The sequence below is a fragment of the Carassius carassius genome, chromosome 34 (assembly GCF_963082965.1).
Source record: "Carassius carassius chromosome 34, fCarCar2.1, whole genome shotgun sequence".
Taxonomy (NCBI): Eukaryota; Metazoa; Chordata; class Actinopteri; order Cypriniformes; family Cyprinidae; genus Carassius; species Carassius carassius.
This window is the reverse complement of record NC_081788.1, coordinates 5,637,860-5,652,820: the sequence shown is the minus strand read 5'-3', so window position 1 is coordinate 5,652,820 and position 14,961 is coordinate 5,637,860. Positions and strand designations below refer to the sequence as shown.

At 44.6% G+C, this 14,961-nt stretch overlaps 1 protein-coding gene across 1 annotated transcript; it reads left to right on the top strand.

Annotated features, from left to right (window-relative positions):
- Positions 1-12,389: 12,389 nt before the first annotated feature.
- LOC132115371 (small serum protein 2-like) lies at positions 12,390-14,224 on the top strand. Its single transcript, XM_059523818.1, has 4 exons — positions 12,390-12,430; positions 12,536-12,617; positions 13,229-13,346; positions 14,060-14,224. Exons 1-4 carry the CDS (start codon positions 12,428-12,430, stop codon positions 14,184-14,186), a joined length of 330 nt encoding a protein of 109 aa, XP_059379801.1. The 5' UTR covers positions 12,390-12,427; the 3' UTR covers positions 14,187-14,224.
- The last annotated feature ends 737 nt before the right edge of the window (positions 14,225-14,961 follow it).

The window sequence follows — 14,961 nt, the reverse complement described above, 5'->3', positions numbered from 1 at the left end:
GTGTAAAACCTTTTTTCGCCAGGTTTTTGTTCATTTTTTGTTTATATTTCACACTCTCAAACTTTCAAACCTGCTGCACTCCGTATCTCCCGCTTCAACTCTGCCCTTCCCCCTCTCCCCGAAAGCCGCTGTGATTTGCTGCTGGAAAGCATGCAGTTACCGTATTAAGCTGTATATTGTCTTAAAGCGCAAGCTGTCTTCTATCAGACGCAATTAGATTTTTTTTCATAGTGCAAAGGGTTGCTGAGTTATGAAAACATTAATACCGCATGGTAAATTGTGTCGGCGCCGACACGTTCGGTTTTAAAGGGTCAAGCTTCTCTCGGAAAGCACGCTGCACCACAAAGGAGTGACCATACCTTGCATTCAGCTTCTGCCATGCTTGCTGATATGCCTCCTCATCTTTTCTGTAGAAGCTTCCTTCTAGAGCAGACCTCGCCTCTCCACTTACGTACCTTTGTAGGTAAAACAACCTATCTGCCGGATTTGAACATCGTCTCTCTATAAGGGCTTTGAAGCTTGTGCTCCATTTTGTAAAATTCAGTGGGTCGCCAGAGAATATGGAAGGTTCTGGTAATGGAAGTCGAGTAAGGGCCATTGACTCCTGTAATGTCTGGACTAAAGATGCTTCATTCTGTGTAACTTGCTCTTTCAGGCATCCTGCAGAGGTAGTGAGTTGACAAGGAACATTTCCTTCACTGCATGGAGCACTGCATTTCTCACTCTTTTCTTTTGACTCTTCCTCAGTAAATACTCTGAGCCTTGCTTCAATGACCTCAATGTCTCTTTGATTTTCTAGCTTTTTCAGTTGCAGACCTTGTGCTTCAATGGCAGCTTCCCTTTCAACCTCAGCTTTCTTTGCAGCCAGCTGTGCTGCTGTCTCAGCTCTCTTAACTGAAATACTTGGTGACTCTGAAGGACGGTTGGAGCGGCGGCTGAGTGAGGTGACTTTGGAAACTATGGATCCATATATGGACTTAGCATATTCACTGTAAAGCAGCATGCGTAACCTTGCTCTTTCCGCCTCACCATCAAAATCTTCTTCTCCCTCAATAAGGCGAACTCTCATTAATCCCAACAAATCAGCTGTCACCGCTACACTTGCATCAATTTTTCTCCGAATTTCTTGGCTTGGTGCATTTTTGAGCCGTATGTTGTCGTATAACTCTTTTAATTCAAACTCAAGCTTCTCAACCACATCCATCATATCATACAAGTCACTCTCAGAGCATGCCTGCTTCAGATTTGTATGAGCATTCTTGACTTGTGTTTTCCATTTCTCATACACCGAGTTGAATTTCCTTTCTTTTTGGATTAATTCTTGCTCTATCAGCTCTATCATTTTATGTGTTGGACATCTGTCACGGGAGGATTTTCTTGGTTCATCATCTAACTGTGTTGCCGCTGAAGAAGGCTCCTTAAGCGTCGCTTTAGACTTCTTGTTTTTAGTATGATCTGTTATTTTCTCGTTTTGTGTTGCTATAGAATTAGAGTCTAAAACGCCCTGCACTTCAGACAGGGAATCAATCTGCCTAGATACCTCACCATCCTGAGACAAAGATTAACTGAGGACTGACATTTTTGGTTATTAGCTGTGTCACGGTTCGCGAATGCACCGTCTCCAGCTGTAGTCATGTTATGTCATGTTGATTGGTTCTTGTGGGTGTTGCCACTGATCGCCTGATCAGCGGCAGGTGCATCTCATTCCACCGCCTATTTAACGCCCTGTCTTTCGTCTCCTGTTTGTCAGATCGTTGTTTGAGGTCCTCGTGTCGATGTCTGTTCGTGCTCCTGTGTTCCTGTCTTTGCTCTGTGTCCTGCTTCAGACTTCATCGGATATTCACAGTCATTCACGGATTATCACCGCCGATCACCGATCTACCATCACTGCCATCGCTACCAACGCACTCCAACCACCTACCCACCTGTCTGTGCTGCCATCGTGGTTCCTGCGTCACTCACCAGCATTCATCCATCATACTTCTGTCAATAAACTACCTTTACTTGCATCTGCCTCCTGTCCTCCATTGTTAGCGTCACAGAACGATCTGACCAACATGGAGGCAGCGAGTAATCAACCCTCCTCTCTCGAAGCTTTCCTCAGCACCAGTGTTCGGAGGATGGACTCCCAGGAGCGGACTCTTAACGACACTGGTCGCGCGGTTCAGGCTTTAGTGACGCAGGTGTCCGAGCTCACCCAACAGTTCCAGCTATTACGAGCTCCCACTGCGCCACTCACACCGCCTGTTCCACCAGCACCATCGGAGGCCCCCTCCCAGCCGGAACCACGCCTCCCGATTCCGGAGGCTTACTCAGGTGAACCCGATTATTGTAGAGCTTTCCTTAACCGTTGTGATATGCATTTTGCCCTCCAGCCTAGAACGTTCGCCACTGAGAGGGCCAAGGTGGCGTTCGTCCTGACCCTGCTCTCTGGGAGGGCGGCATTGTGGGGAACAGCGGTGTGGGAGAACCAGGACCCATGCTGCGCCTCGTTCCAGGCCCTCTCCGCCGAGATGAGACGGGTCTTTGATCGGGCCGCCGCAGGACGGGAGGCGGCCAGGAGGCTGGCGGAGTTGCGCCAGCACGAGAGATCCGTCTCGGACTACTCCATCGAGTTCCGGACCCTGGCGGCGGAGTGCCATTGGAACGAGGAGGCGCAGTGGGACATGTTCCTGCATGGGCTGGCTGACCGCGTCCAGAGGGAGATGTACGCCCTGGACCTTCCCCCGTCATTCAATGGACTCATTGAGCTGGCCCTTCGGGTCGACGCACGTCTGGCACGGATGGAGAGGAGGGGGCTACTCAACACCCCATCCAGGGGACCGGCAGACGTGCGGTTCAGCGGCGGGGACGTGGCCAGCCCCGTCTATGATCACGAGCCCATGCAGGTAGGGCGAGCTCGGCTTTCCCGGGAGGAGAAGGAGAGGCGGAGGTCCCTGGGCCTTTGCCTTTACTGCGGGGGAGCCGGACATCAAGCCCACGCCTGTCCGGTAAAAGGCCAGGCCCGGTAGTACGTATGAGGCTACTATCGGGTGGGATCTCCGCCGAGAAGACCTCATCATCATCATCATCATCACCATCATCTTCTACGCTCCTCCCGGTATGGCTGCGGTGGTCAGCACAGACACATCACTGTCAGGCACTACAAGATTCCGGGGCAGAAGGTAACTTCATGGACAGCACATTAGCCCACAAGCTCCACATCCCCCTCAGACCTCTTCCGCACCACATCACGGTTCACGCCCTCACTGGTCAGCAACTTCCCACCATATCATACATCACTGAAGACATTACACTCATCACCTCTGGCAATCACTCCGAAACCATCTCTTTTCACATCCTTGACTCTCCCCTGGCACCCATTGTCCTCGGACACCCTTGGCTCCTCCTCCACAACCCTAGCATTGACTGGCTCTCTAACTCCGTTTTGTCTTGGTGTAAAAGGTGTCATGAGTCTTGTCTAGTGTCTGCCTGTCCGTCTGTGTCTGTGTCTGTGTTGCAGGAGGAGGCGGTGGATTTGTCTAACGTGCCCGCTGAGTACCTCCATCTGAAGGAAGTGTTCAGTAAGTCTCGGGCTGCTTCTCTTCCTCCGCATCGTCCTTACGACTGTGCCATAGATTTACTATCAGGTAAGTCTCCGCCTAAGGGCAAACTCTATTCACTTTCTGTTCCAGAGAGGGAGGCTATGGAGAAATATATTTCTGATTCTCTAGCTTCCAAATTCATCCGCCCTTCCTCTTCTCCTGCGGGGGCGGGGTTCTTTTTTGTGGGAAAGAAGGACGGATCTCTGCGACCTTGTATTGATTACCGGGGACTGAACAACATCACGGTAAAGAATACTTATCCTTTGCCGTTGATGTCTTCGGCCTTCGAGAGGTTGCAGGGAGCGTCAATTTTCACAAAACTGGACTTACGCAATGCGTATCATTTGGTTCGGATCAGGGAGGGGGATGAATGGAAGACCGCTTTTAACACCCCCAGAGGGCACTTTGAATACTTGGTTATGCCCTTTGGGCTCTCCAACTCCCCAGTGGTCTTCCAGGCACTCGTCAACGACGTGCTGCGAGATATGATCGATTAGTTCATTTATGTCTACCTGGACGACATATTGATTTTTTCCTCTTCTCTCCAGGAACATGTGCAGCACGTCCAACGAGTGCTTCAGAGGTTGCTAGAGAATGGGCTTTTTGTCAAGGCGGAGAAATGCGAATTTCATGCACAGTCAATTCCATTTTTGGGGTATATCGTGTCGACTGAGGGAATACGCATGGATCCCGAGAAGGTTAAGGCTGTGGTAGAATGGCCAAGCCCAGATTCCCGTAAGGCCCTACAGAGGTTTCTGGGGTTCGCTAACTTCTACCGGCGTTTTATTCGCAACTTCAGCCAACTAGCCGCACCTCTGACCGCCTTGACCTCCGCCAGAACTGCGTTCAGGTGGTCGGACACAGCTCAGGCTGTGTTCGCTAAACTGAAGAGCCGTTTCATTTCAGCCCCTATTCTGATTACCCCTGACCCTACACGTCAGTTCGTGGTGGAGGTCGACGCATCAGAGGTGGGGGTAGGAGCGGTGTTATCGCAACGTTCTCCCTTAGACGACAAGGTCCACCCTTGCGCGTATTTCTCATATCGTTTATCTCCGGCAGAACGAAATTACGATATTGGTAACTGAGAATTGTTGGCAGTCAAGATGGCATTGGAGGAATGGCGTCACTGGTTAGAGGGATCGGGGGTTCCCTTTATAGTATGGACTGACCACAAGAATTTAGAGTACATTAGCACCGCCAAGAGGTTGAACTCCAGGCAGGCTCGGTGGGCACTTTTTTTCGGACGTTTTGACTTTACTATCTCGTACCGCCCGGGTTCCAAGAATATCAAACCCGATTCTTTGTCGCGTATTTTTGACCATTCCGAACGCCCGTCCACTCCCGAGTGTATTTTTCCTGAGACATTAGTGGTCTCCACTCTCACATGGGAGATCGAATCAAAGGTCAGAACGGCCTTAGAAGGGGTAACGCCTCCGCCCGGGTGTCCACCGAACCGTTTATTTGTGCCGGGGGGATTAAGGTCCAACGTTATCCAGTGGGGACATTGCTCGAATGTAGCTTGCCATCCAGGGGTTAACCGTACTAGATTTTTAGTCAAGCAACGATTCTGGTGGCCACTTATGGCTCGCGACATTCACAGTTTTGTTTTGGCTTGCTCGGTTTGTGCCACTGGTAAGACTTCCAATCGGCCCCCTGATGGGTTACTCCAACCGCTGCCGGTTCCTTCGAGACCCTGGTCCCACATCGCTCTAGATTTTATTACCGCCCTCCCGCCTTCCCAGGGCAACACGGTAGTTTTAACCGTCGTGGACCGGTTCTCGAAGGCAGCCCACTTTATTCCCTTGCCCAAATTACCTTCAGCCAAGGAGACAGCGTTGACTGTCGTAGACCACATCTTTCGTTTACATGGCCTCCCGATAGATGTGGTTTCCGACAGGGGACCCCAATTTGTGGCTAAATTTTGGCAAGAATTCTGTAGACTACTGGGAGCGACTGTAAGTCTGTCATCAGGGTTTCACCCCCAGAGCAATGGTCAAACCGAGAGAGCCAACCAAGATTTGGAAAGGGTGTTGCGATGTTTGGTCTCCAAGAATCCTTCCTCCTGGGGCCAACAATTGTCTATGGTGGAGTACGCCCACAATACCTTACCAGTATCAGCTACGGGCCTATCTCCTTTTGAGTGTAGTGTAGGTTACCAGCCACCTATTTTTCCTAGTATGGAATCCGAAGTTGCGGTCCCCTCCGCTCACGCCTTCGTCCAGAGGTGCCACCGCACTTGGACCAGAGCCCGTGAGACTCTACTTCAAGTGGGGGCGCGCACCAAGGCCAAGGCCGATCGCCACCGGTCTAGGCCTCCCGTATACGTCGTGGGTCAAAAGGTGTGGCTTTCAACCAAAAATATTCCTCTCCGGTCCGTATCTAATAAGTTGGCTCCCAAATTTATTGGCCCGTTTACTGTCACCAAGATCATTAGTCCGGTGGCAGTCCGCCTTAAACTCCCTCCTACGTACAGGAGAATTCATCCCGCTTTTCATGTGTCCAAAATCAAGCCCGTATTTCATTCTCCCATTAATCCGCCTACCCCGGTCCCTCCCCCGCCGCGTCTCGTAGATGGGGAGACCACCTATTTGGTAAATCGTATTCTGGACTCTAGAAGGAGGGGACGCGGATTTCAGTACTTGGTGGACTGGGAGGGTTACGGTCCGGAGGAGAGAAGTTGGGTACCTGCTAGGGACATCCTGGATCACTCCCTTATCGATGATTACAATCGACAGGTAAGAGATTCTGGGGACGCCAGGAGGCGTCCTTAGGAGGAGGGGTACTGTCACGGTTCGCGAATGCACCGTCTCCAGCTGTAGTCATGTTATGTCATGTTGATTGGTTCTTGTGGGTGTTGCCACTGATCGCCTGATCAGCGGCAGGTGCATCTCATTCCACCGCCTATTTAACGCCTTGTCTTTCGTCTCCTGTTTGTCAGATCGTTGTTTGAGGTCCTCGTGTCGATGTCTGTTCGTGCTCCTGTGTTCCTGTCTTTGCTCTGTGTCCTGCTTCAGTCTTCATCGGATATTCACAGTCATTCACGGATTATCACCGCCGATCACCGATCTACCATCACCGCCATCGCTACCAACGCACTCCAACCACCTACCCACCTGTCTGTGCTGCCATCGTGGTTCCTGCGTCACTCACCAGCATTCATCCATCATACTTCTGTCAATAAACTACCTTTACTTGCATCTGCCTCCTGTCCTCCATTGTTAGCGTCACAAGCTGAGACTCGGGGGGGAGACAAAGTAAGTTACAAGCACATGAAATACTGAAATAGACAATGAAGCACTTTGATTAGGCTAAATTTGTTACACCTTTAACATAAGGATAGTACTGCTGCCCGTTTGGAATTAGACACTTGAATGACAGATAAACTCAAATTGTACCAGCACTTGTGATTTATAAATGTCATTGACTTTATAGTAAGACCTGAGTGCAAACCAAAACGTTACAATCAGTTAACTTTTATCCTTACTCAACGTCTTTCTCGTGGTCCTAATCAACTATAGGCTTTTACTTCATAGCAATCAGTCTTTTTATGTCATTGTTATGGACCTGTCCATCTTTTGCCAGAGGATTTATTTTAAATTTCAGTATTGTACAGTCTGACCTGAAATGGATGCTGTCGGCTGAGGTAGACTGCAGGAGATGAGGCAAGACTACACGCTGAAACCTGTAGTCCACTGCAGAATATGAAGCAGAGGCGCACACTGAAAGCCTGAAGTTCACAACGGTATATGAAGCGGAGCTGCACACTGAAGACCTGAAGTTCGCCACAGGATATGAAGCAGAGCTGCACACTGAAGACCTGAAGTTCCCCACAGGATATGAAGCAGAGCCGCACACTGAAGACCTGAAGTTCGCCACAGGATATGAAGCAGAGCCGCACACTGAAGACCTGAAGTTCGCCACAGGATATGAAGCAGAGCCGCAAACTGAAGACCTGAAGTTCGCCACAGGATATGAAGCAGAGCTGCACAATGAAGACCTCTGGATGATGGAGTTAGGCCACATTTTCACTATAGCTACACTGGTCATAAATGAGTCCACGCTTCTTACTGATGTTCACATTCACATTTATTCTTCTCTGAAGTATCATGAAACACCGTGAAAACTAGAAGATAAACAAAACAATTTCAAGCACAAAGCACCCAGAGCAACATTCATATACTCTTATTTCTTATGCAGGACAATACAATGTCTCACATTTTTTTAAAACAAAATTTAACAGTGTTTAATAAGTTATTAAGATAGCTCAATAATTATTACCGTGTTCGCCTGGTAGACCAGCTGTAGAATAATAGACGGGAGCTTAAAAGTTCGCTGTTCTCACCCGCGACTCTCTCTCCTCTCTCGCGCTACTCTCAATACTTCCGAGTTAAACATGTGACTAGCAATAACCAACTTTTCTCTTCTTCATAAATTTAACAAGAGCAATGTAACAAACAGTTTTAATTCACACTATTACTCAGGATTACAGTAAACAAAACACATTATAATTGCATTACCAAACAACTTTATCGTCATATGGGGTTGCACATAAACAACTTCCGGTGTTGTCATGGAAACGAGTTCACACTGGACTTAGCGTCAGCTACATAGTGTGCTCGAACATAACATAACATCACCACATTCGCTAACCACGCCTCCTAAACAGACGTCACCTCTGTTACTTCCAAAACTATTACACTATTATTCCATAATACCACATCTCCCTTTCTTTGAGAACAAAGGGTGGACTACCTTTGTCTCTGCAGGTCTTAAGGGGTTTATTCTGCCCTTTTGCTGGAAGACCTGTCCCTGATTCAAGCACGCAAAACAGAAATAAATAACTTACACATACCATACTCTGAACTATTAATTTAGCAGGCTGTGTTCTTCAAAACTTAAACTCTCAGGTTTCAGGAAAATGTAAAGAGTAAAGCAGAACAATTTCACAATCACATTCCACTCTTCTTCTTTTTTTTCACAAATCAAGTCTCTGCGGCTTTCTAACCTCTCTCCCACACCTGGTCCGCACAGTCTCTGTGGTGGTACCCTCTCTGCTGGGTGATGTTACCACTGGTGGAGCTGGCTCTGGTGATGTTGTCACTGGTGGATTTTCTCCCACCAGTGGCTTATCAGCGTCGCTTACCCCACTGTTGGTCTGCAGTGGCACCAAGTGATGCCGGTTCCTCCTCAGTGTCCCCTGAGGCACCTGGACGATATAAGAGCGAGGGGTGTTGTGTGTATATAGCACAGTGCCCTGGACTCGTGCATCGGTGATCCACACATCCTCCCCAGGTACGAGTGGCTCTAGATTTCTTGCGCCGTGTCTCTTGTTGAAGAATTTTGCGTCGTTCCCCCTCTTTTCCTTTTCTTTGGCCTTCCAGCACTTTGTAATCGGGCAGAACTGGATTCAGCAGGGTTGGAAGGGCAGGAACTGTAGTGCGGAGGCGCCGCCCCATCAACAGCTCGGCTGGGCTATAGCTGTTCTGTAGAGGGGTTGCTCTGTAGGCCAGCAAAGCAAGGTATGGGTCTGATGCCTTTGTTAGCAGGTTTTTCACAGTTTGTACTGCGCATTCCGCCTCGCCATTGCTTTGGGGAAACTTGGGGCTGCTTGTGATGTGCACAAAGCCATAATCTGCTGCAAAGGCTTTAAAGTGGCTACCAGAGAACTGGGGGCCATTGTCACTTTTAAGGAATTCACAAATCCCATGACGAGAAAATATGGATTTCAGGTGCACCACCACATCTGTGGACCTTGTGGGTGACAGCAGGGCAGTTTCCACATACCTTGAGAAATAATCTACTACTAGTAGATAGGTCTTGCCTTTCAGCATGAACAGGTCAGCTCCCAAAGTTTGCCAAGGCCTGTCCGGCATCTCCGTTGGTATCAACGGCTCTTTGACATTCTTTCTCTCCTGAATGCAGGTTCTACATTTCAGTACCATGTCATTCAGCTGGCTACTGAGCCCTGGCCACCATACTGTCTGTTTGGCACGGCCTCTACATTTTGTCACCCCCAGGTGTCCCTCATGTAGTCTCTGCAGCACATCCCCTTGTAAGGCGAATGGGATGACAAGCCTTGTGCCCCACAGCAGCAATCCATCATGCACAGTCAGCACTGCTCTATCAGGCCAGTAATGTCTCAGCACTCCTTGCAATTGGCTTTTGTCAGGCCAGCCATCTGTGCAGTACTCCATCAGTACAGAGCATGTGCTGTCTGCCTTTAGGTGCTTGCGTAAGCTGCACAGATAATCTCCACTGACAGGAATGTTGCTGATGACAGAGTCTACATAGATGTTGGTGTCCTCTAGTAGGCTTGTATCTGTGTGTGCTCTTGCAGTTCTTAGAGGAGCACGCGACAAGGTGTCGGCTGTCCACAGGCTTTTGCCAGGGACATGATTGACTGAATAATTGTACCTCATGAGTCGCATTTTAAATCTTTGGATTCTTGGTGGGAGGTCATCCAGGGCCTTCCCGCCCAGCAGACTCACTAACGGCTTATGGTCAGTTTCCAGCTCGAATGGTCTTCCCAGGATGAAACAGCTGAACATTTACAAGCCCACGTTGCAGCTAATGCCTCCTTCTCTACTTGAGCATAGCGCTGCTCTGTTGGTGTCATTGACCTGGACGCTTATGCCACAGGTGACCACCTGGCATCGCTCTTCTGCAACAGGACTGCACCCAGGACTGCACCCTAACCCTAACCCAAAGGAAGAGGCATCAGCCGAGATTTTTAGTGCACTGTTTGGGTTGTATAGTGCAAGCACTGGTGTGGATGACAGCTCTGTTTTTAACTGGTCAAAGGAGGCCTGCTGTTCTGTCCCCCAGTACCAGTGGTTCTTTTTGGACAGCAGGTCTCTTAACACCTTGTCTTTTTCGGCCAGTTTAAACGGCCCAGCTGATTGACCATGCCCAGAAAACTTCTGAGTTCGCTGACATTTTTGGGTGCGTCCATCTCTTGCACAGCTCTCGTCTTCTCCGGATCTGGCTTCACTCCATCTGCTGAAATCACATGACCCAGGAACTTGACTGTATGGCGTGTGAGCTCACATTTTTCCATGTTGAGCGTAATGCCGGCCTTTTGTGCCTTCTCTAACACCTTATGTAGTCGCACATAATGCTCGTCCTGCGTCTGTCCCCAGACCAGGATGTCATCCATGTGACACAGTACTCCCTCCAGGCCACCTGTCACTTCTGTCATCATCATCCTTTGAAAGTGCTCGGGGGCTGAAGCTATGCCAAAGGGTAGCCGGTTGAAATAATAGCGCCCAAAGGGCGTGATGAAGGTGGTGTATTTGGCAGACTCTTTTGTCAATGGTACTTGCCAAAAACCCATATTGGCATCTAATTTGCTAAATACTGTTGCGCCAGCTAGCATGCCCAGAGTGTGTTTCAAAATCCTTTTGCACATTTTATTTATGTTCAGTAGCTCTTTCTAGCACAAGCAAATCGACAAACTAATAAAAGGATTTATAATTTTTTATAAGGTCGTCTGTTGACTGCTGTATATAAAACCCCTTCAATATAGTTGTTGTTACCGCAGGGGATGAGGGGAGTCATCAAAAAAAAAAAAAAACTATATATATATATATATATATATATATATATATATATATATATATAGGCTATAATAGAGTACTGGCACTTCTTTTGGGCCACTTAAAGCACTGGTTTAGAATTTTGCTCCAAGAGTCTTTTTTGTAGGTACTGGTGTGTTACATGTGTGTGCCAATTTTCGTGCATGCACGTGAAACATAGCTGGAATGCTGTTGATTTTTTTAGTATAGGTGGCGCTGTTGAGCCATTTTGCCTCACCCTCTTCTGAATCCTATATCAGATGTAAATTTTCACCAGGTTTGACGCATGGGCAAAGTTTAAGGACTTTTTGAGCATGTGTGTGTGTGTGTATGTGTGTGTGTGTGTGTGTGTGTGTGTGTGTGTGTGTGTGTGTGTGTGTGCATATATACACACACACAATTGCATATAATAAATGAAAAGAAAATAGAATACAATAAGTAGTTAGATTTTTTTTAAGAATAGAATTACAATAGTGAGTGTTAAAGTTAGAGGGTCAAATAAAGATGGAAGAGATGGGTTTATATATATATATTGTTATAATTTGGAATAAAACTTATTTACACATAGGGTGTCAGGGATTCATCACAGTCACTTCAGTCACCATCCAGGACAATAACCAGTTCACAGTTACGGTTCTGATCACTCGCACCTGCTGTCACCAACACGCCACACTATAAGAACACACACTTCACAGTCACTGACTGTTTGGTCTACTGTTTACTTTTATGGACTGTCCTGGTCTCTCTCAGCTGAACTTAAGTGAAAAGACTTACCTACTGTTTCTCCTGTGATCTTTCAGTGACACCTAGGGTACTGATCCGTGCTCTACATCAAACCTGCAAAAGATAATAACCATCAGTACTCAGATAAGAACCCCTGAAATCTTCACTGTGTTAAGACTCACCTTCATTGACTTCCCCAGTTCCATTCTTCTGCATCCTGTCAATAAACCATCCTGTTGCACTTAACTGTTGTTTCCAGCCTTGATTTGAGACATGAGGCTTTCATTTTATAGCAATTGTAGTGTAAAACCTGTTTCTATGAAGTACAGTCCATTTCATTTACAGCATAATGCATTTATGCATTATTTTTGCATAAAAGTACAAGTGAGTAAAAGTTGGTAATCAAACAAGTTGATGATCAGTTCAGATGCGTGTTGAAATGTTTGGCCAGAAAGATGCTCCGCCCCACTTCTGTTTCCTTTAAAAAGACCTATAGTCCCAATTACTGCATTTCATCAGACCAGCATCTCTGCAAAACTTGCAAAAATGGTAAGTTTCGTAATGTTACTGATCAATACAGAATTTATATGTAAACATTAACTGTTGTGTACTGTGTGTTTTTTCTGTAATAAGTTCTTAGTTTTGTCTTTACAGGCATTTTTGGCTCTGGTTTTGGTATTTTGTGCCTGTGTCTCTTTAAGTGATTCTGCCTGCTCCTTGACACCTCTAAATCCAGGTAAATAAAAACACAAACACATTCAACCATATTTTAAATTCTTTCTTTAAAATTCAACAGTCAAATTATTTTTTTATAGTGCATATTTCATCAGACCATGATGAGCTAATCATCACTTAGTTGTTTTATATCAAAACAGTTTTTATTTATTTATTATTATTTATTTTTTTTAAACATCAAAAATAATAAATGCTTCACTGGATCCTTCTGTTTATAAAATAAAAAAATATAATAAAATCCTATTTCTGTTTTACCTTTTATTTTAAAGGTATTGGAGAAAATTGTGCTGGATCAACTTTTAAATTTTCTGTCAAGTAATTGTATCTATGATATTTTTCAATCTGGTTTTAAGTCTGCTCACAGCACTGAGGTGGTCCTCTTAAACGATATCTATCTACAGATTCCAAAGATTCTGTGGTTCTTATTCTTTTAGATTTATCTGCTGCATTTTATGCTATGTACCACCCCAACCCTAGCTACCCAAGAACAGAAAATATTTAATTATAACAATGAGAAACACATCCACTCAGCATACTACATATTTAAAAGGTGGTGTATGTACACTATTAGGTAAAAACTTAACAACTCTTAATTTCATTGAATTTAAATAGGGACAAGATATTGTGTCGATGGCTATGATAACTCCAAGCATCTAATGGGAAGTACTTGGATAAACAGACAATGTGTCAGATGTACCTGCTCCTCCCGGTCAATGAGGTGCTGTGACATGTAAGACACTTAACTTCCTAACTGCTGTTAAAATTTTAGAAAACCAAATACATTGTTCTTAAATTGTTTTATTAATTAAATCTTGTCCTTCAGTTTGCTTGTTTTTTTTTAAACAAAATAAACCAAAAAAGTGGGTGATAAAAGCACACTAAAGTTCAGCTTTTTGCATTTAATATAAAGTTAACCTATAAGATATTGCCATTTAATTTAAATTATAATAATCTTTAATTAAGTGTTCCTGTAGCTCAATTGGTAGAGCATTGCGTTGTCGAGCGCAAAGTTGGGGGTTCAATTCCCTGGGAACACATGATAGGTAAAAATTTATAGCCTGAATGCACTGTAAGTCGCGTCTGCTAAATGCATATTATTATTTTTTTATTAATCCGAGAACATTACATAAAGTTCAAACTTAAGTATATTCTTTTAAAGTATATTATTTCTGTAATAAGTACTCTTTTTAAATGTATGATAAAGTGTACTTTTTCACATGGGTTGTTCATTATTAGCTCTATTCATTTTTTAAAACAGCTTCACATATCTTTTTTAAACCATATGCTGGCTTGTTCATGTGCCGTGTTTTAACAAATTTTTCATAAATATTTATGTTTATAAGCTGAAGAATGAGTAGAACTTTATTTCTGTGATTATGAACAGCATGTTGTGGGTTTTATATTTCATGACATTTCCTCTGAAGTGATGTGTTTTTGTTATAGGATGGGCCGAGTGATTAACCTGTCTCAAGGCTGCACTGTGAAGTATGATTACAACAAATGCACATTTGAAGTGTTTAATCCAACAAACCCCACCATTAAGTGTTCTTATGGCGCTGTTGGAAAATAATTTCCAGTGATCGAGTAATGTGGATTAAAAAAATGTTTTTGGATCCACCTTGGACTACACTTGTAAAAAAAAAAAAAACCTTGTGCCCATTTTACTTAATAAAATTGAGGCAACTCTTTGCATCAGCTTTTTGAGTATTTTGAACTCATTTTATTTTTGTTTGTTCTATTAGACTCCACATGTTTTAAACTTGCACTCTTAATTAATGGCAACTCAATTTACAAACTATTGTTTTAAGTTTATCAAACATAAACCTTGTTGTTTTTAAAGTATATTTATCAGTTTCTTATAAGCTTCATATTTTTGTATTTTTCCAAATGTAGTCAATCTATATTTAAGTTTTTCTACAATAGTGTAATGAAACAGTAAACAGGCATCTCAAAACAAAACATTTATTCACTTTACAATGTTTACAACAGCCCAACAATGAAAAATACAGAGTATGATTAACACTATTTTAACACTTTAGTTTAGGGACCAATTCTCACTATTAACTAGTTGCTTAATAACATGCATATTACTAGCATATTGACTGTTTATTTGTACTTATAAAACACATATTAATGCGTTTTTCTGCATTACCTTATTTTAGATCCCTTAATCCTACAACATACCTAAACTTAACAAATACTTTATTAACTATTAATTTTACTGAGGGAAAACTCTTAGACATGTGTTCCCTACTTCTAAAGAGTTACCACACATCCTTTTCAGATGAATTTATTCATCTTTAAATAAAGCTGTTTACAGGCTTCAAGTAAAAAAAAAAGTACTT